This window comes from Diuraphis noxia, unplaced genomic scaffold (genome assembly GCF_037042655.1).
Source record: "Diuraphis noxia isolate RWA-SAM2 unplaced genomic scaffold, SU_Dnox_SAM2 contig0002, whole genome shotgun sequence".
In the NCBI taxonomy this organism is placed as follows: Eukaryota; Metazoa; Arthropoda; class Insecta; order Hemiptera; family Aphididae; genus Diuraphis; species Diuraphis noxia.
This window is the reverse complement of record NW_028301712.1, coordinates 38,341,847-38,363,618: the sequence shown is the minus strand read 5'-3', so window position 1 is coordinate 38,363,618 and position 21,772 is coordinate 38,341,847. Positions and strand designations below refer to the sequence as shown.

Sequence of the window (21,772 nt, the reverse complement as noted above, 5' to 3'; positions counted from 1 at the left end):
TAAAGTGGTCCCTTGCAAAACAGGTGTTTGCAATGTTGTACATATTTTGTAAGACGATGACATACTACATGTGGGTGTGGCGTCCTCTTAAAACGATATTGTCCACATTATTTTTATTCACAAATTCACAATTGATCAACACCTACCCATAGGTTAAATAGTATATTATTTATTATAATTTATATTAATACTATATTATGTCGTATGTTTTAGGCCGAGAAGAAAGGATGTACAGCTACAGAATACGGCTTCGTTTTCGGCAGTTTCGAACTGGTGGCATTCATTACGTCGCCAGTTTTTGGAAGTCTCGTAAGTAAACAAATTTTTGTACTGTATCGAAAAATTAAATGAAATTTCGCATTCAAAAATATAATCACGTTTTAAATCAATGTATTCTGCTACACTCAATATAATTGTACCTATTGTACTGATACAAATCATGAAGTTATTGTTTATTATATTTTTACATGATAACAGTTGTTAAAGGTTATTTATAAAATAAATTTATTTTGATATCTTATAGCAGGGATGGATAACTCAAAGTTTGTAGGGCGAACAATTTTTTAATTTTAAAATCTAGTGGCCTATAGAGCATGGATAGCCGAAAGGTAATATTTATTTTGTTTCTGTGAAAATTAAAAATTAATAAGACACCGTAATAGCGAATATTTTTTCCAAAAGCTCGCATCAATTTTATCTTTTGGATAAAAATGAATTTGTTTGTAACTTATATAATTATAATTAAACTAAAGTATCTTGCCATTCAATTTTAACTGTATTGTATTCGAACAGCATAATTTATAAATACAGATAAACATTAGAATTGTATAAAGTATCTAACTTGAAAATGTAGCAAGGTCCAGACAAATGAGATACGTGGGCACGTAGAGTGCCTTTTGACCATTCGTGCCTTTTAAGAATATGTTTGAAGACGAAAACTAAAAAATAAAAATACACATCCACTCAATGTGGAGAGGGCTTTATGTTAAATAACGTTAAACCAATATTATATAATATTATTTTCAAGTCGAGCTTTAAAAAATAAACTATGTTTTATAAAATGTCTACCGAATACCGATGGTACATTAACTTTAGACATGTACACTCTAAACGTATGCACAAGAAATCAGGCTTAAACATTTACCTACGTATTTCATATATTTTACGACACTATAAAATCACTAAAACACAATCAGATAAATAAAATCGTTTTAATTTGTTAAATTGCATGCCTTGTTGTGGCAAATATTAAGCAGTATATGCCTTCATGATGTTATGGCGAGTTATGTTAGTAAAAACTGTAATTTAGATTAAACAGTCGTTATACACTCAAATTCGACAATAGGTACTAATAATCACATTACAACGTATGTAACTATTTTTAACGACGTAGTCGGGATCAAACTTTACCAGCAAAATAATCACTCTTACATACTCATACTCGCACCACATACATTTTAGATAGATGGTCATAATATTAGCTTTGTTAGAACTATATGTTACGATTCTTACATATTATATTATACTCGTATTTTTTTCTCTGAATTCTCATATCATTAATAAATGTATAAAACTCGTCATTTTAAAACAATTTTTTAATCACAACGTCAACAGAATTGGTACAACTTAAAGTTGAAATGCATAGTATATTTGATATTTATCTAATATTTTATGGGTATTCAGCATTAGTAACAAACAGCGATGAACAGTCGGAGATTAGAATGCTTATACGAAAAAATTTAACGTGGAAATGTTGAACGAGGTGGTATAAAATGTCTAAGACAGCATGATCGGTATTCGAGATACGCAAAAGTTTTTTTCTTTATATAGAAACAAACATGGTTGATAAACAACATAATAACATCAAAGCGCTTAGAAATGATGATACTACGACTTACTATAAGTATACAGGACCTTCTATTTAAGCGAATCCACTCATTATTTTGGATTTTTCTTTTACTTATTATAATGGCACTATGTAATTTATTGGATTTGGAGTATTTCAATCTATACATACTAAATTGTGGACCATTATTAGTCATAAGCGTTTTAAGTTAAGATAATCTGAATAGAGTGATACCAATAAGACACCAAGGCTACCTTACAAAATGTTGCCTATTACTGCGCTAGTCTAAACTTTAAATACATACATACCTATAACTAATGAACTGATTGTAAAAAATTTGATTTTTAGAGATATACTTCGAATTATATTCTGATTCGGTATATGAATTTTTTTTAAATATTTATTCTATTTTAAATTACATTAAGAGATGCTGTTTTAAAATATCATTAGATTATTAAAAAAAAAGAAGTAAAAATTTTTTGAAATATTGAGTATAGTACTAACACTTCTATGGATCATCTAGTATACAAAGTCTATTCAAAACTTTTCATAAATTATCTTTTATAAGAATTCTTTATTTTTACGAAAAAGTCTAAACTGCAAAGCATATTTACAAAAATAAAACCTTTGAGGTTTTTACTAACCATTGTTAACTAAAAAAAAAAATTGCAATACGAGTATTCGTTTTAACTTTTTTGTAAATTTCGCTATTGTTTTGGAGTTTTGCTAAAGATATAAGTAAAATAAAATTAAGAACTAAAAATAAATAAAATATTTACATTAGTTTTAAAGGCAGTCAAATATTAAATGCCACTACCTACGTATTTAAGCAAAATAATATACATGTTACACCAAAAAACGATACAAAAATTAAATTAAATTAGAGCCTTCCGAATTCCTTTTTATTTTTTTCTCCGAACAATGTCATTATAAATTCCGTATCTAAAAATTAATCACCTGTAGTTATCACACGTCACAATATATTCTTTTCTGCGTTGCAATTTACTTAATTAAAATTTAAATCTCGTCAATAAAAAATCATATTAAATTATTAAGATAAAATTCTATTCCCATAATATAATCATTAATCCGTCGATTGTATGAAAATTATATGTTAAGTACTGTAGTTCTATATATACATATTATCATATTATTTGTTATTGACGTGAACGTGATGATAACTAAAAACTTTCAACCAATTCTACCTTCTTATCTGGTTGAGGCCCATTTAATGTACCGTATAAATGTGGAAATACATATTTTCCCCTGTCGATGACATTGAAAAATTAAAAAATTGAATCAAATTAAAAAATAAATTTAGAAATACATCAAATCTAAAACAAAATTCCGGAAAACTTTTATGCTTTACTAATTTTTGACTTCATCGTTTATGTTATTCTACTATAGGTATAATGAAAACTTAATACCCGTATAGATACTTAACATTTTTATCAAATAGGTATATTTTCTATCGGCATTTTTTGTACATGATAACCTGCAGGATTTGTTAGTTCATGCATTTGCATATCAATGTTGATAAGTTGTATTTAATTCTAGGTGACATAAAAATTCATTTCGAGGTACTGCGGTTAAGTATGTGAAGTTTGATTCTACATATTTTTGCATATTTAAAGGTTTTTTTTTACTATTTGTCATATTTATGCATTTTTCTATTTTATTGTGCATATTTAGCGTATTTTTACCAATATTTGATGAAAATGCAATGATTTATATTTTTGCTCTGCATGAGCATTACCTTATATGAGAATTTTAGCAATGTAAAATTATTAAAAATAAAATGTATATAGCGCACAAAGCACGTATGAAAGTACGTATACGTACATATACGTAACCCTCATTAAACAATTAGTGGGAAACATGTTATATAATATACATATATATACTTATGAGATTCTAATGGATATTTTTTTTTCATTGATAACACGTTCAAAATCTTCTGTATCTTTTTGAAATATTTATAAACATATAAAACTCTTAACATTCTTTTTTGGGGGTTTTCATATTTAGGTATGTTGATTTAATATTTTTTTCTCAGATAAATATTTAAATACAAAGTTTCTCATAATTTTTCCATGCATCAGTTGAATAATATTGAAAATACATACCTAGTCAAACATTTTTAAGCGATAAAATTTCAATTCGTCAAAATCACAACAACTTTAAAATTATTTTGTAGTTTTTGATTTTCAATTTTAAAAACTTAGGTGTAAACTGTTATACAAAGTTTTTCGTAAAGTTTTTTGTTAGATTTTTTAAAAATATATCGAAAATACACGAAATGCAAAGTATTTATGTTTCTTTGGACAAGTGATGTTTTAAGTTTGAAGAAATGAGGTATTTAAATAAAATATAACAAGTTTACCTCTAACAATTTTATTTATTGTGTTATAATTTATGAATACCGAACATAATATAGGGACTTGATGCTTCCTTCCAATTCATATAATCATTATTATTTAAAAACACCATCAAATGTTGAAATTATTTAAACTATATATTCTTAAGCTATATATTTCTGAAACCTGTTTACACCGCATATTAAAATATGTTGGTATTGACTTTAAATTGATGATAGTTAAATAATAAATATATATTATAATTTATAATCATATTATTACATGATAATGGATAAGATGATTTTGGAAAAAAGTAGTTCAACACCCCAGATTTGTTATCAACCAGTAGAAAAATTAATTGATTATTGTAATATAATTAAATTATTAAACATCCTTAGAAATATAGAGGTTAATATTGATGATTTTTCATTGAATTCAAATTGTACATATATATCTATTTTTTTATTTTTTTTTATTTAGAACTTACAGTAATAAATATTTTAGTGCGACTTTAAAAATTATAACAGTGGTACAATAAACATTTCTATTACAATTACTTATTTAATGACAAGGTGCTTTGTATACATTCTATTCAGCAGAGCGACTTCTCTTGTCTTAAAAAGTATTTATTATAACTCTGCATATTATATGCACAATACCTTAAACTGCCGAGATATGCGTACGATTACATTGTGAATGTGAGGTACATAACTTTGCTTATTCGGAGTGCGAAACAAGCGATTAAAATAACTGTGTACCTACTACCTATACGACGCCATACCTTAGGAATAACATTCGCGTGAAAAGATACATTTAATAAGCTCCATGTGTATGCGTATCACAGCGTTTAAGTTTATTAATTTCACATTAGACCCGCAGATGGAATATTATACGCGAATTATCACGTAAATAAATATTACTAAAAAGAAGCTATATAAACGCATGTCATTATATAATATTATATTATGGGCGTAGTGTATATATAAGAAGTGACGTACCCATAATAATAAAATACGCTGTGAAAACAAAGTAAACGTATATTTCATGTTAGTTTACAGCATTATATTTATATATATATATATAAATAATTTAGTATTTTATTGTGGTGTATACAATATATAGTGTATATAACAAAATTTGTTAAACATAAATATACTATTTAAAATATTATTCGGTACTTTGTGCTATTTGTTTTTCATTGGAATTGCTTTTAAGATAGGTAAAAATCCGACTGACAAATTGTTTACATAAATTATAATATATGGCAGTGTTTTGTGTGGGATGGTTGAGCCTATGTAATATATAATAAGTGATTAGAAAAAATGCAGAAAATAATTATAAATACAAAATTATATATACAAACATATTGTGGATACTCATGCGCATAAAGGAGACAATAATCGTACGTAGTGATTTGGAACGAAAAATGTATTATATAATAACAATCAAAGTTAAGTGTCCAAAAGATATTAAAAAAGTTCGCATCTCATTGAAAACACTTTTTTATAATACTAAATTAAAGCGTATTCGTTTTAATTTAAACCCTTTTTTTAAGTAACAATATCATGTAATTGAATAACTTAAGCAAAGTAAAAATTTGAAAAGAATTTTATAAAATGTACTATATAAATTACCCTTACATTCAAAATGTTAAATGCGTGCATAGTTAGAACTTTTAAACTAAATTATTCGGGTCGTAAATTTACCACAAGAGTTATAGGTAAACACTAAACATACCTAATTAGTATGTACCTAATATGCAACTCACTTACAACTTACAACTATTAAAAAAATTATGTTTGTAGTGCACGCTACACAGTTTTTTGAATATGATTTTTAAATTCAAAAACGAACTAAATAGTATAAATAATATTATATTTCATATACATAGTATTAATAATAATTTATAATATATTGGTACTAATTTATAAGTTTATAACTGCAGTTAGAATGGTTTTAAAATTGAATCTGTTTTTTGTTGTATAATCATACTTATTTTTAATAGGTTAAAGTCTATATTCTATAACAATAATTGTTAATTGTTATAAATGTTATAACTTTAAACTCAATATCCCAATGGATATTTAAAAAATGTAAATACTTAATGTGTTTTTTATTAGGTATATATTATATTAATATTTTAAGGAATTAACTCTAAAGAGTAATAATTAGAGAACTATAAATTGTAATATGCTTAGAATTTTATAGGCTATATTCCTTCTCACCACTACCTATATTATATTATAATCATGCATTTTCGAATAAAAAACTAAAAATGTTTACAGTTATTAATTATTATAATACAACCTAATACCTAATAGACCCAATTTACATAATCTTCATTGTATACGGGAAGAAAGAATGAACTCATAATAGATATTAACTAAAAAATGGCCTCTTATATTATTCTAAATAAAATAAACAATATTGAAGCATATATTACTCGTTCTTAACCAGTGGCGTGCCCAGGAAATTTCAATGGGGAGGGATATATGTTATAAATTTTTTAGAAAAAGCAGGTACATTTAAATTAATCATGGTTATCCAAACACAAAAATTGCTAAACATATGTACATTCATGCATATTGAGTATCATTCTACAATTATAATTAATTTAAATAGCCACTCACTATACACTATTGTTTAAATAAAATGACAACATCAAACTAAAAATATTTAGAAAAATAATTCTTAAAAACAACTTCGTTATTCGTTATTCCAAACGAAAATTTATATTTATACTTTTAGTCTACGTAATAAGCATGAATGGATCATGCTATCTTATATCTTACCATAAACATAATTAATTATTAATTATTACTTAGAGGATTTATTGCTCATGAATATGAATACATAATCACTGATCTATAATCAGTATAATCCGTATAGTGAATGTTTATAATAGCCAATGGGAAATAATTTATAAGCAATAACTTATTACTGATAATTTTAAAAGTAATATCCATATCCATATATAAATGTTTATATATGTCTATGGTAATATCTAATAAGTTGAAGTTAACAAAAAAAAGCCAATGGTGGGGGGATATAACCCCTAACCTCCCCCCCCTTGGGCACGTCACTATTCTTAAACTAACATTTCAAGATCATCTCAATCAGGGGAGCCGTACAGCAAATTGCATATATACCTATTGTCATTGGGTTATTATTAGTCACTATAATGTATGTGATAAATTTAAATTCAATGATAAATCATACCATACGAAAAACGATTCTGATGATTTGTCAGCTTATAAATTAAATACTATAGCTCTATGTATTTTTCATATTTTTTTTAATATTTTATGAATAAGTTATGAGAAACTTTGTATTAAATTTTCAAACTTTTTGAGTATGGAGTGAATAATTTTTTAAATAGAAAAAAATTCAAATGACTATTCCTATATGCGAAATAGCCAAATAAAGTCAACATATTCTGAAATTTTCAATATAAATATTTGGTGAAAATTCGATGTATGTACTAGTACGACTATTCTTTTTGAATTATATCAAAAAAATAAATAGATTTTGTGGAATACTGGAGTTTTACTGTAAAGCCAATAAAATATTTATAGCTTTACTCATAATTTGAAATAATGTTCGTAAATGGCAAGACTCATATTATATAGGAATAGTTACTGAAAATTGCATTAACCAATAAAATACTGATCGATGGTCACTCTAACTTAAAATTATATTACAAATCGTAATATGTATAGTCTACTATGTTATATCGGTGTACTAATTTCGACAGAGTTATTTTGAACTATTTTAGTAAGAAACATATTTAAAAGTTCGGAAATAAATCTAGATAGGTCACAAGTACTCAATAACATCATGTATTATATTTATTTTGTACATAATATTATTTGAAATAATTTACTAATAACAATTATTATGTATTTCAGATACAAAAAGTTGGGCTGAAATATATGTTAGTGATTGGCATCATATTGAACGCATTGTCGACCATAGCCTTTGGGTAACGTGAACAAAAAACTCGCTATTTTTCATATTTTTAGAAAGATATAAAAATTACACGTACACGTAAAACAATAATATATTTAAATTTTTTTTTATAATTACAGATATTTGACGTACATCGACGAAAGAAACACGTTCTTACTGTTATCGCTGTGCCTTAGAGTATTGGAGTCTTTGGGCGCTACAGGTGCGATGGTAGCCGCGTTCTCTCTAACGGCCGTCTCATTTCCCGAATCGGTTGCCAGCACTTTCGTACGTATACTCTACATATTGTACATTATACAATATTACGATTTTGTTTATTCACCCCCACAAATCACAACATCGTGCTTGTACTCTCCGCCATAAATCATTCCTAAAAAAAATGTTTATATAATATACATTATATATCTGAGAGTTGTTATTAATAGGTTATCCTCTCTTTAATGTTTAAGTGCATATTTGGTTTTCTTCATTATTAATCTAACTTAACTATTGTATTTTAATAGTACAGATTGTAAATAAGCTTTACAAAAAAAAAAAATGTTAGTTTATATTTTAATTTGATCATATTAACTATATAGTCAGTTATAAACTATCTATGTAAAATATACAAATGGCTTTTTATACAGTCATTATGGCTTTTTATACAGTCATTATGAATATAAATTTCACATTTTTATCCTACAGTTACCAACAATTTGTCAACTATCAAAAAAATAAAAATAAAAATTGAAGATTATGTTGAGCTCTAATTAAAAAATACAATCCAGCTACTACGTTTTTATAATATGGAGATTTTCGTTTAAATGTCTGAAACTACAATTTTTAAATTTTTCACGCTTCAAAAAGTTTCATCAACGAATTACTTTAAGTAATTATAATAATAAAAAAATATTTACATTAAGTTATTAGGTATCACATAACACGGTATATATACCTTCCATTGTGTTCTATAAACAAAAAAAACTAGATAAAACCGACCGATGAATCTTTATGTAATATATACAGTATATCGATACTATAAAATATTACATGCCACCAATAAATCACACTCTTAAATTATTCAATCTGTAAAAACAAGTTAAACCAATGACTTATTTTTATATTATAATATTATATTATAGTCTGCTCTTGAAGTATGTTATGGAATGGGATATATCGTCGGGCCAACTCTCGGCGCTTTGCTGTTCGAAGTGAGTTTAGACTTGAATGGTCATATACTAATATTTGTTTAAATTAAATTAAATTTTTCTGATTTTTTACCTGTACAATTCTATTCGTAATATACTATAACGTGTACATCCGGTAGGTTGGTGGATTTTCACTACCGTTTGTGGTCATGGGCTTCATTACACTTGGAACGTCGTTCCTGGTGTGCATTTTAATGAAACAAGACGTGCCTAGTCCGAACAAGGCTAAGAGTGAGTGTTTACAAATGTAACAACGTTACACATTAAAATAATAATACCTTATACAATTTATATAACCGTTCTATATACAATGTACATATTTAATATAATAATGATATATATTATTTTCTATTGACATTCAATAAATGTTATGTCATAATTGTGTCCGTTGCAGCCAAAGTAACACACCTCATGAGTGTTCCTACAGTACTTCTAAATTCTATCGCAACAGTAATAACAGCTACAGCAATGGGATACTATTCAGCCACGTTGGAGCCACACATTCGTGGGGTAAGTACTTACATATTTTTAAAAACCCCAAAATACTGCAATAACAAAAATGAAAGTATATATATAAGTACTTCTTCCAAGCGAGTATCAACTGGCTACTATAACTACTCAAAAACAATTTAATTAAAAACATATGTTGCCTTGTTGTTTTTTGTAAATCTTTCACAAATCCAGTACTGACTATTGAATATACCGATTACCTATTGTGTACGTATGAAAATAATAAATTAATATTATCTAATGTAAATTTAAACTAGCTATAAACTATTATCTGAACGTGGTTTTTATATTTCGGTCATATTGACGTTGGAATATAACAGACACCTGGGCATTAATATATATATATACATTAATGATTAATACATTATAATCGATAACTAAATTGTTTGCAATGCGTGTACAACCATATGTTATATTATTTGTATTCATATAGATTTGGTTAGGTTTAGTTTGGTTTCTCATGGTTTCACTAAATAAACTCTTATGGAAGGCCAGGGTTATATATAACGTTACACGAGTATGAATAAATGATAAAATGTAGTATACACTAATATATACTATATATATTATATATACATAATCATTGGCTATTAAATTACATTACAAAATAACACTACAAAGGATAGAAAATTGTAATCTTAACCATTTTGACGTTATCAATAAATAATATTAAATACGATATTAATTACAGACAGTTTGTTCACTCAAACGTTGTTAGTCAATGATAATTTTTGACCATTAACGAGTAGTGACGATAATATTATCTCGTCTGAAATTTTAGCGTGCCCAATGTACTGTTCCTTAAGAACATTTTTGATATATGCGTCTTATTGATTTATTCATAGCGTTCTTAATTTGAAAACATTTCTTAAATAGCTATATAAACAACTATAGAGAAAAACATAATATATTCTTGTACACTTGGAAGTTTTAATTTATTTATTGTACAACTACATTTATTATGATGTCTACGACTTACCTAATACAAAACAGAGTCGATAAGAATTTTCAAAACTTTCAAATACCAACTATCTTTTGACAAATAATGCACTTTCAGTGGGATAACATATTTTTTTTTAACTATTATATTATACACTTAACATATGCGTTGTCATTTTTTTATATTTTTTATTAAATTAAAAAAATAGTCATTAGAAATTGCAAACGGTTGCCGTACAAAAATTATGTTTGCACAGAGAATTTCATTATTTTCTGTTAGATATCAATAATAATAATTAATAGTTTCGGTATAGGTAAATTTTTGTCTATAATTTTGACATGACATATCCATAGATCTATAAATTAGTATGATAGCTATACTTTAAATCTATACTCTCTACAAGGTTATAATAAGTGAGATTAGAAGTATACGTGTATTTCGACATGGCCCCCGATATGGTTTTCATTAAATTGTAATATAATATATACTATCTAAGGTAAATCGTCTAATCAAAATTTAATCAGGCACGCCCCGGTACGAAATAAATATATTATAACGCGTAATAACACAGCATGTTAAACAATTATTATTACTATTATTATTTATTTGTTTAAACGTTTGTTCCGCAGTTTGGACTTTCATCTGTAGACGTCGGATTCGTGTTCATCATCAGCGGTGGAACGTATGCACTGATAGCGCCCGTCATCGGATATGTTTGCGACACAGGATTGAACCCTAAAAAAATTATGATTGTCGGTACGATCCTAACCGTTATCAGCTATTCCATTGTCGGGCCAGCTCCGTTCATGCCAATAGAAAAGTACGGGCGAACAATATTAATATTACATTATTTAATCATGAATTACAGTACTGATGTATCGATGATAATGATAATGCACTGCACCACAATATGGATAGGTGTAGGACAAACAAACGCTGTCGAGTAGTCTTAAAACTAGCAAAAAAAAAAACACGTGCGACCAAAATGTATCATTTCAAAATTTGATAAAACTTCAAGTCTAAAAAAAAAAACAATTAAGTATATAACTTATTATTTATTTGATTTAATTTCGTATATGTATATATAAGATTACTGTTGCTTAATTTCAAACTACATACCTATGAGTTAAGTATAAGAACAATCAATGAAGATGTTTATAAAGGGGTTCTATTTAATTGTATGTTGAGGAAGTTTTAAGCATTATTAATTATTAGATTCCTCTGCTTGCCCACCAACCACCCCAGGATCAACTTCTGATAAATTTCAGAACAACCCATAGCAAAAATTTTGATATTACTTATAACTATAATAGACATTGACGTAGTATAGAATTAATCTACAAGTAGAATTATATTTTAAATTGAATCAGATAAAAATTTAAAGAGTAAGTACTTGATCACTTTAAGTTTTAAGCAAATATCAAAAGTTAATCTGTTTAGAAAAAATCAAGGAACTTTACAGCGCAATATATTATTTATAAAAAATGTCATAACCTTTGAATAAAATGAACAAAACAAAACATACATCGAGCTTTAATATTATGTACAACCACGGACTATGTACCTACCTATTGAATATTATGAAATACAATATGCATAAATAATAATAATTATACTAAAAACCCGTGCGTGCACGATTTTGAATTTGTGTTAATCTTAGGGTTTTGAAATATCAGTCATTTCCCGGACGGCGATTTACACTAATTATAAAAATATAACATTATATACCTAACGTATAGTAAAAACTGAATACCTAAACTTTTTCTTTAACTTCTTATTAAGCATTGTTTTCCAAAATTTGAATTGTTATTGTTTATCATAGATAGGATAGGTTATTACTTGATTTTATATTATGCTCTATGGAGTCCGACTGTGGAAAAGTTAAGCGTTCCAATCATATGGTTTTATCGAAAAAACTTTTTTCTCGTGCACTAAAGAAGTAAAATTATTTTATCTTGAAGTTTTTTCATGCTATTTTACCTATGCCAATACAGTATCTGTATATGTGTTCTTTCTGAGTCAACGATCAATACTGTTCACCTACATAATGTTGACATATCGTCTAGACGAGGGGGTATTTTCTACGTTATTAATGTGGTCCAGTAATTTCCGTGTCGTAACTGTTTGAGGATACAATAGCAAGTTGTTGACGCGCTTTCATTGCCTCTAAGATATTACTTTTTTTAAATACGAAAAGAATATTATATCCTAAACGCATTACGTCCGGGATATTAATAACGTTATTGTTTTTGGAAATGTATGATAAGAATAAGTCTTATTACAACGAAGTTTTGTGGTTTTCGCGGAGTCAGATTTAGAATAATTAATATTGCTTTCATGAAATATGATGAAAAAATTAGTTATTATCAAACTAACGTCAGAACTTGAAAATTACGAGGAACTGTTGTTATGAAAATCGTGCACCACCTAAATTATTAGATAAGGCTTACCTAAACTGGTGATATTTGTGGTATAGGTACAGAAATGAAAGTTCGAAAAACCTATAACTAACATGATGAAAACGTTTTGTTATAGGTATCTATCAAAAATTCTGTATAAATAAAAATCGAATAATCGGTAGGTAATCAAAAGTTAAATAAACACTTGTTTTGTACCAGGAATTTGAAATGAGAACTATTTTCTGCCATTTTTGATTCAAAAGCACGGAATTTGTGACGCAAGTTACGTTGTATAATTTGTATTAAGAGGACACCACATCACTCGCATGTGCTATGTCCATCTTACAAACGTAAAACATATTAAAACTGTTTTGCGCGTGACAAATTATCCCCCTCAGTATTTGTAACGGAATTATCAGAATTCTACAACGCTTCGATAAGAACATTACCTGTGTCGTTGCGTCGTTATATTTTTGATAATATAAATATAATTAAAGTTATCAGCTTGAAAAAAATTAATTTTAATTTTTTCATTTAATTATTAAAAATAATTGGTTTGGGCCATCAAAAAATAACAGCGCTACGACACAAATAAAGTTCTTAGCTATGTGTTGTGGAATTATGATAATTCTACTATGAATACTCAGGGAGAAAAGTACCCGTGAATGTACAGTTTTTGGTATGTTCTACGTTTGTAAGACGGAGACAACGCATGTGAGTGTGGCATTCTCTTAAAACAAATACTAAAACTACTAAAAAATCAAAAACATCTAAAAAAGATTAAAATACTAATACGACAGCCTAATTATCAATAGATACATTAATACCAGTATAAATATTACCAGTCTAATAAATTCGAATTATTCACAACGTAACTCCTTATGTAAGCGACTCAAACTCACAAATTGCGTAATATAATACCCTTTTTTCCGTTCAAAAAACCAGGAACGGGTGGGAAATGTTTAGCACAATACTGCCACCCGGTCCCGTATCGTTTATTCGCCGTCAATTATCGTAGTTATTTTACATACGCGGGGGCCTTGCGTAATATAATATCTAAATATCTAATTGATTCACAATTCAATTAAGGCATTCGAGTGATTTCAAAATCATATTTTAAATAAACTATACAGTTAAAAAGTCTTATAATATCTTAAAAATGTTATAATATAAATATTTTATGTAAGGTAAGCTACTGATTTTACATAATATTTTTCCGAAGGCTAAAAATTATCATTAATAAAAAATTTTATTTTTATTTTTAATTGTTGGTATAGGTTCGAAGCGTAGTTACTGTATCAAGAAAGATATGATATTAGTATGTATTATTGATTAAAACTTTGTACCTATTAGGTTCATATTATGCAACGAAATAATAAATTATAATTGAAAAGAATTATTTTTATGTTTGAAACTAATTGAGCTTAGATCAGAATTAAATTTTAGAGGTCGCTTAGTGCCATATTATATATTAAACCACATGGACTGAACTCGTGATAAAAAAAAATGGAGTACATATTGTTTAAGTTCTAGTGAAAAGGAGGACATAATAATATATAGATGGGATGGGTATCGAGCGGTTAGTTCTATTGTTTCCAGTCAGTTGTTTATTTTCACAAAAAAACATTTTGAAATAAAATATCACACTAAAAAAATGATTCCGAACATGGAATCACTCTAAATATAGCCAAGTGTGCATCGATTGTGGTGTAGGTATATCAATTGGTAAATTTATTCAACTTCATTTGTTGCAATTTTTTACAGTTTAAAATAGTGCAACAATTCAATTTCTCTGCTCAAAATTAAAAATTAAAAACATTCCCGAGTCATAATCTAAACTCTAAATCATATTGAGAATGTATCAACTATCAATATTGACATTGATAAAAATACTAGGTATTCATAAACAAAAAAAAATATACAATTGTTTGTATAAACAAATGCATTTATTTTTAGTGTATGTAAAATATAAAATATAGTCAGTATTTAAGAATATAAATTACGAGGTTCAAACGAATTTTTTTAATAACATTTATTTTGCTCATTAATCATGATTAAAAAAATAAAATATTATGTGGACATTAGGTAAAAAAATGAATATATAATTTAAGAAGACATCCGTTAATGGCATTCAAAAATAAAACAAAAATTTTTGCCCTACAGTTTCAATTTTAATAAACTACAAATGAAGGGTTTACATCAGTCGATATCGGATATGTATAAACACGTTCTTGAAATATCAAAGATTTGAATGTTCACTTTTCAAATCGAATCAAAATTAAATTGATTAGATTTGAACGTCTTAAATTAATTTCTAAAATAAAAAGTGAAATAAAATGTATATTTATTGCCTCTATTGTAGAACTGTCGGAACGAATGACTTGTAAATATTTTACAAGTATCGTTCATCACTTCATGATATATAAGAAAGCATCATAATTTATTCAATATACCAACGCACTCGAAATAATAATAGTAAAAGAAACATGAGGGTGGTTTGTGTAATCTAATAAACAATATTGTTTTCTTGATTCATTCTCATTTCTATATACATATGTGTTTTATATTATTTTCCTTTTTAAATGAGAAGCGAAATGTTTTTTTTTCATTTTATCTTGTTTATCTCCGTTTGCTGAAAGTGTAAATATAAAACGTCTTAATCCAATCAATTTGTACTACTGATGTTGTATGTGTTTAACCGTAAAGTGCATTTTGTTTTTTAGATCCATGCCGTGGGTAGTTATTGGATTGGTCATACAAGGAGTCGCATTGGGCATGATCTGCGTACCCACGTTTGTAGATTCTATGACCGCTGCCTTGTAAGTTATGACGCACGCATATTATATAATTTAATAAAATGATGAAAAAAAAAACGCGAATAAAAAATATTACCTAGGTGAATAACGTTTATTTCTTCTGCAGTGATAGCGGTTTTCCAAATGACATACACACTTACGGACTGTTGTCAGGCATATGGTCATCGTCGTTCGCCCTAGGAGCGTTTTTGGGCCCATCAATAGCTGGCGTTTTGTATGACTTGGTTGGGTTTGAAAACGGCACGTATTTTGAGATTTCATTGCACATCGCATTGGTGAGTAAAGTTTTGTGTTATATTTAAGATGGTAAGGAGGGAATGTGTTTTCGTACTCGTAGGTTTTCTTCCCGCAACTCTTTTTCTTACCATAAAATCCTTTCTCTTAAACAGATCATTCCAAGTTCGCTGCGAAGACGAACTTTCGTCAACTCACCCTATAAATGCTGGGGTTTCCCAAAGGCAGCATTCTCGCTCCTACTCTATATAATCTTTTTACCTCCGACATACCACTATCAAATAATTATACTCTAGCTACCTTTGCTAACGATACCGCTATTCTGCCTTCCAAAAAATGTCTAAAAGCTGCCACAAATCATCTCCAAGAAAATCTAGTAATTCTACAACACTGGTTCCACAAATGGAGAATAAAAATAAATGAAAATAAATCAATGTTCATTACAATTTACATTTACCCTTGGTCTTAAAAACAGTCAACTAATAATATTAAATAACAAAATAATTCAAACACAAAACTCCGTAAAATACCTTGGAATTCACCTAGACAAAAGACTAACTTAGGCAACCCATAAAAAAAAAAAAGATCTTCTCTTAGTCTTAAATTCCATAAATTCAGACAGCTCCTGCGATCTAACCTCTTTCTTAATAATAATAATTAACTTCTTATATATAAACAAATCATTCGACCTGCAATAACCTTTGGCATACAAATTTAGGGACCCTCTAAAAACTCTAACATCATTAAATTCCAAACTTTACAATCCATCAATCTCCGACTCTTTACCAATTCTCCCTGATATGTCAGCAATCGCACTCTTCATAAGGACCTAAAAATTCCAACTATCTCCGAAATAGCGTCAAACCACTATAAGAAATTTCATACAAATACTATTAATCATCCTAACCCTCTAATCTCTAACCTCTCCTCTCTCACACTCCCAGATAACCCAATCCGCCGCCTCAAATAAAAATGGCCACGTGACCTACTTAATAGTTAAGACAATTAACATTAGTGAGTCAAAAAAAAAAAAAATCATCATTAAACTAAATATTCATCAGTCATATCAAGTTTGAAGTAGTGTCACTGGGCACCCTCCCCCTCTTCTATCACGACATCAAGCCTTGTACAAATCTAAAACCATCAAAATTACCTATTGTATATATTAATTACAGATTGTATATTTTATCTTTTCTAAAATAATAATAAAAAAAAAATGTCTATATAGGTCGCGAACTCTGCACTTATATAAGTGAAATTCCTATTAGGGTGACTCGAGAATAAATAAATCAAAAATTCAACTGTCTATTGAAAAAAAAAAGACTGAAGAAATAATAATATTGAATAGTTTTTCTCCATGTTCTATATTTTGCCATCTCACAATATTTGAATGTAGCCCTCACTATTTATGCGTACGTATTATATATTGATGTATATTATTTATGACATTTTGTCGAAAACTCCGAACATTTGGCCTTTGAGGATAAGAAATTCATGTATTCAACGATTATATTTATATATACGGTTTCACGCACGTCATCGTTCCCAAACCAATATATTTATACAGTATCCAATATTTTTGAATTTTTTTTTATTTTAATTCTGACATTGGTCTCGATTACAGCCCGTTTTGTACCTTCTCTAACTGCGGGGGTCCGCATGGGACTTTCGTAATTTGTTAATCAATTGCCCTGCTCCCTTTCATTAAACTAAATTTAAAATACCTTTATTTTATGTCTCAGTTTCGATTTTTATACATTATAATGCTCACTCTTTCAATTATGTAATCATAATAAAAACAGTTTTCCATTTCATTCTTCATATTGAATTTCAACTTTAAAATTATATGAGATTTACGTTTCTTCTAGGCTTTTAAATACCAATCTTATTTAAATGGTCGAAATACAATAACTTAGGTTAACATTTCATTAAAAAAAATTATGTTATCATTGTATTTTTAGAACATTAGTTGTATTAATAAAAAAATGATTATCAACGTCAAAAAATATTCGAATGCGTATAAGTAAATATTTTATTACAATGTTACGTCTATTTATAATATAAATTTATAGAAGAAATAATAACTACACACGATTTTCATTTACTTAACAATTTTTGTTTATAAATATAAATTACGATAACGCGTGCTGCTGCTGCTGCGTCCTAATAATAATTTTTTTTATTTGATTGTTTGGATTACAAGTCCTTGACCTTTTGTTATACCTTCTGATTTTCATAATCACCAATATAATCCGATTTATTATGTGATAGGACTGATAGGTGTGTTTTATTGTAGTTTTTAATGTTTTTTGTTAACTGCAATAATAAATTTTCTACTAATATAAAATAACTATTAGGTAAATATTCACTTAAAACAAACTAAAAGTTAAGATTTATCGTAGATTTGAGTAATTGCAGGGATATTTCATAGTAATAAAAATAATCTTGTCTATAATTTAGACACTCCGTGTAAATGAAAACAAAATTTTAACAGTGAGCAAGTTAATTTTTAAACTATTGCACAAATAACATGTAGATATGAATATAATTTTCTCAAGTATATAACATAGTATGAGTAATTTTTCGGTCGACGAGTCTGAAAGTATTTGCAGTTTTCCACCTTTTGCAAAACAACAGTTGCTTAATTCATCCCATGCTGCCGTGTCAGCCTGTTCTCACGTAGGTATAACAAATACAATTCGTAATATCATAATAAGGTAAAACCTCAAAGTCATAAGATTTTAGTATACACTTAAACACCACTCTTATGAATTTAAAGACCCATAATCTTTTGAAGTTCTTTACATGGCTCTATTTTCAAACACGATTTTATTATTTGAAACTTGATTCTGAATGCAAGTGAATGCGCGAGTTCAAAAATACTTCCTAAAATAGCTTTTAAACTAAATCTCCATTGGAACTCTATGACTACAGTCCAATTCGTACCAAACTTGAATTCCTTATTGGATATAACGTACAATGTACGTAAGACGTCGGATATATCATTTCCATCACAGAATATTATCAATTATTTACCATCAATTACTTAATCATTAGTCTCCGTGTTAATAAGATCATATCCTGTTTAAATTCTTTATTGATCGTCACAGATCTCTTTCGCTTTTCTACGTCCCATCTCACAATACTAATTTGACAAAAAAATCGGCCTAATCGAGAGCTATTTCCTCACACCATAATTATTCTGACTTTGATTTCTACTTAGACAGATTAAATTTGAAAAGTAAACGTCTTTTAAATGTCTAAATAAGTGAATGAATCACTTTTTATTGTATATTATTATATTATGCACTATTAAAAATTAGGTACCTACTGGTTACGTACTTAAATTTTTTTTTCACATAGATAATATATGCGCATATTTTTCTTTCAAAACTATTTTCTTTTTTTTATTAACATGCTATAGAACAAATTTAAGTTTATTAGGTATCTGCGAATTGATACTCTTGTTAAAATTAATGAATTATTATCATTATGAACGTGATGTGTAATAATGTATATGCTATGGTGTTGCAGGGTATCGCGCTTATGTTGTTCGTGTGCTTGGAACGGCGGCCATCCGAAAAGTTTGTGGTGAACGGTATGAGCGACTCGACCGTTGGATTCGCCGGCCGCACGGACGCGATTGACCCGACCAGCGCGGCGCCAGTGCCGGGTGCCAAGTCTCCCATCTACACCATCAACGGGCACCACTCGTTCCGATCCAGCCACCGATTCGGTTCGACTTACGGCAGCTTTAGTAACTCTTGCTTGGGAACGTCCTTGTCGTCGATGCGCATCCACAGTGAGGCCAAGACAGAGGCCCGAGGCAGCCCGCTGGCCGTTGAGTCCCGGATATAGAACACTCTCCCTCCCCCCCACCCAAAAAAAACAACAACACTGTATCATTATGATGGCGGTGATGATAATGATAATAATTATAATACAACGATAACGATGCAAACCATATCATCCCCCATGCACTCTCTACGCATTATGATAACAGCGTTATTATTAGACAAGACTTACCCTTGCGCGTGTACGTATATTATCATCATAGTCCTCACTACTCCCATCATCGACAACACACGTTAATGGTCTAAACAAACATTCGACATTCAAGCACAGTGCACAATACTTTGTTACATTTTACCCTGCGTATTTGCCTAGTTAGTCAATAATAGTGTTAATATTATAATGATGTCGTACGAGTTTTAATATTATCCCTTCGCATCTATTGACAGAGAAATCGTATCTCGCATCAACGGGTGTATAATAATATAACATTGTAATCGCTGTACAAGTATATAATCATATCACATGTTTTTTTTTAAGTTTTTTTATATAGATTTTATAATCGTGTACGTATGGATGTGTGTGTGTGTGTGTATGTGTGAATGTTTTTTATTGATTTTAATTCGCATCTTATACGCAATGTACAGAAGATTTTTATTTTTACTTCTCTTTGTCCCACTCTCTATTTTCCTAACTGTTAACTAACCGCTGTAATGATATTCATACTGCAGATATTAATAATTATACACCTATATACTTATTATTATTACAGATGTCGTTTTATTTATATAATATGTTTCAAAGAAATTAGATCGGCTTCTTATATTACTTTACATAATAAATTATAGTATTTTTCCTTCAAGTATAGGTGATATATTTTTATTGTGCGCAATCGCCCAGTCATGTTTGCACCATCAATAAGTATACGATGTTTAATGTTGATAATTATTGATATAAGCAATGTTTCTTACATACAAAATGATAAACACATCGATTTCCTATAAAGTTTAAATTAGTTTTTTTTTTTTTTTAATGAAGTGCTTAATTGTAAAATATTATTATTATACCGATAAACGTTTGTTAGGTTATTGCGATCACAGTCGACGACAAGTAATGCGTTTTATTATTTTGTTTTTACCTCACAGAAATATTAGATTCCGTAGTAATGCATTACCACAGACAAGGAACTTTTTTGTGGGCATACAATAACACTGATATAGTAATGATATATTTATACAATTAACAAAATGATTTTATTTATATTAGATATTATATTATTGTGGTATAATATTACCGTAATATTATTATTATTTGTAATATGCGTATAATGTAATCGTAATATGTACCTAGTACCATTGTGACCAGTTTTCAGTGTATGTAAATAATATTATATTATAGATACATATTATTGTGTTACTGACTTTAGATGTTATTCATTGAATTATTGTTTAAGTAGCATTGTATACTAGCAGTTAAAAAATTTACAATTACATTGTACAAATCAAAACCCATTTGTTTTATTGTTGTTGCATTCATACCTAATCTGCCCAATTTTATTTCAGTCGAATAGACGCTAATCGTGGTATTTTCTTTGGGTTTTATAGAGTTACTGATTAATTTTCGTATTGAGATCATTACATTTTAGAAATGCATATCAATAAAATCCTAGGACATGTATAAGTAAAACTTTCAGTGAAATTCAAATATAATATACCATATCAA

At 28.1% G+C, this 21,772-nt stretch overlaps 1 protein-coding gene across 1 annotated transcript in view; it reads left to right on the top strand.

Moving 5' to 3' along the window:
• Positions 1-21,557, top strand: part of LOC107162659 (MFS-type transporter SLC18B1-like) — a 29,300-nt gene extending 7,743 nt beyond the window's left edge. The window contains exons 2-11 of the mRNA XM_089220303.1: positions 214-309; positions 8,112-8,185; positions 8,292-8,439; positions 9,294-9,362; positions 9,479-9,590; positions 9,754-9,869; positions 11,439-11,629; positions 15,932-16,027; positions 16,131-16,299; positions 19,793-21,557. Coding sequence (XP_089076429.1) covers positions 214-309; positions 8,112-8,185; positions 8,292-8,439; positions 9,294-9,362; positions 9,479-9,590; positions 9,754-9,869; positions 11,439-11,629; positions 15,932-16,027; positions 16,131-16,299; positions 19,793-20,116 — 1,395 coding nt within the window. The 3' untranslated portion in view covers positions 20,117-21,557. The remainder of the gene's footprint in view (positions 1-213; positions 310-8,111; positions 8,186-8,291; positions 8,440-9,293; positions 9,363-9,478; positions 9,591-9,753; positions 9,870-11,438; positions 11,630-15,931; positions 16,028-16,130; positions 16,300-19,792) is intronic.
• The last annotated feature ends 215 nt before the right edge of the window (positions 21,558-21,772 follow it).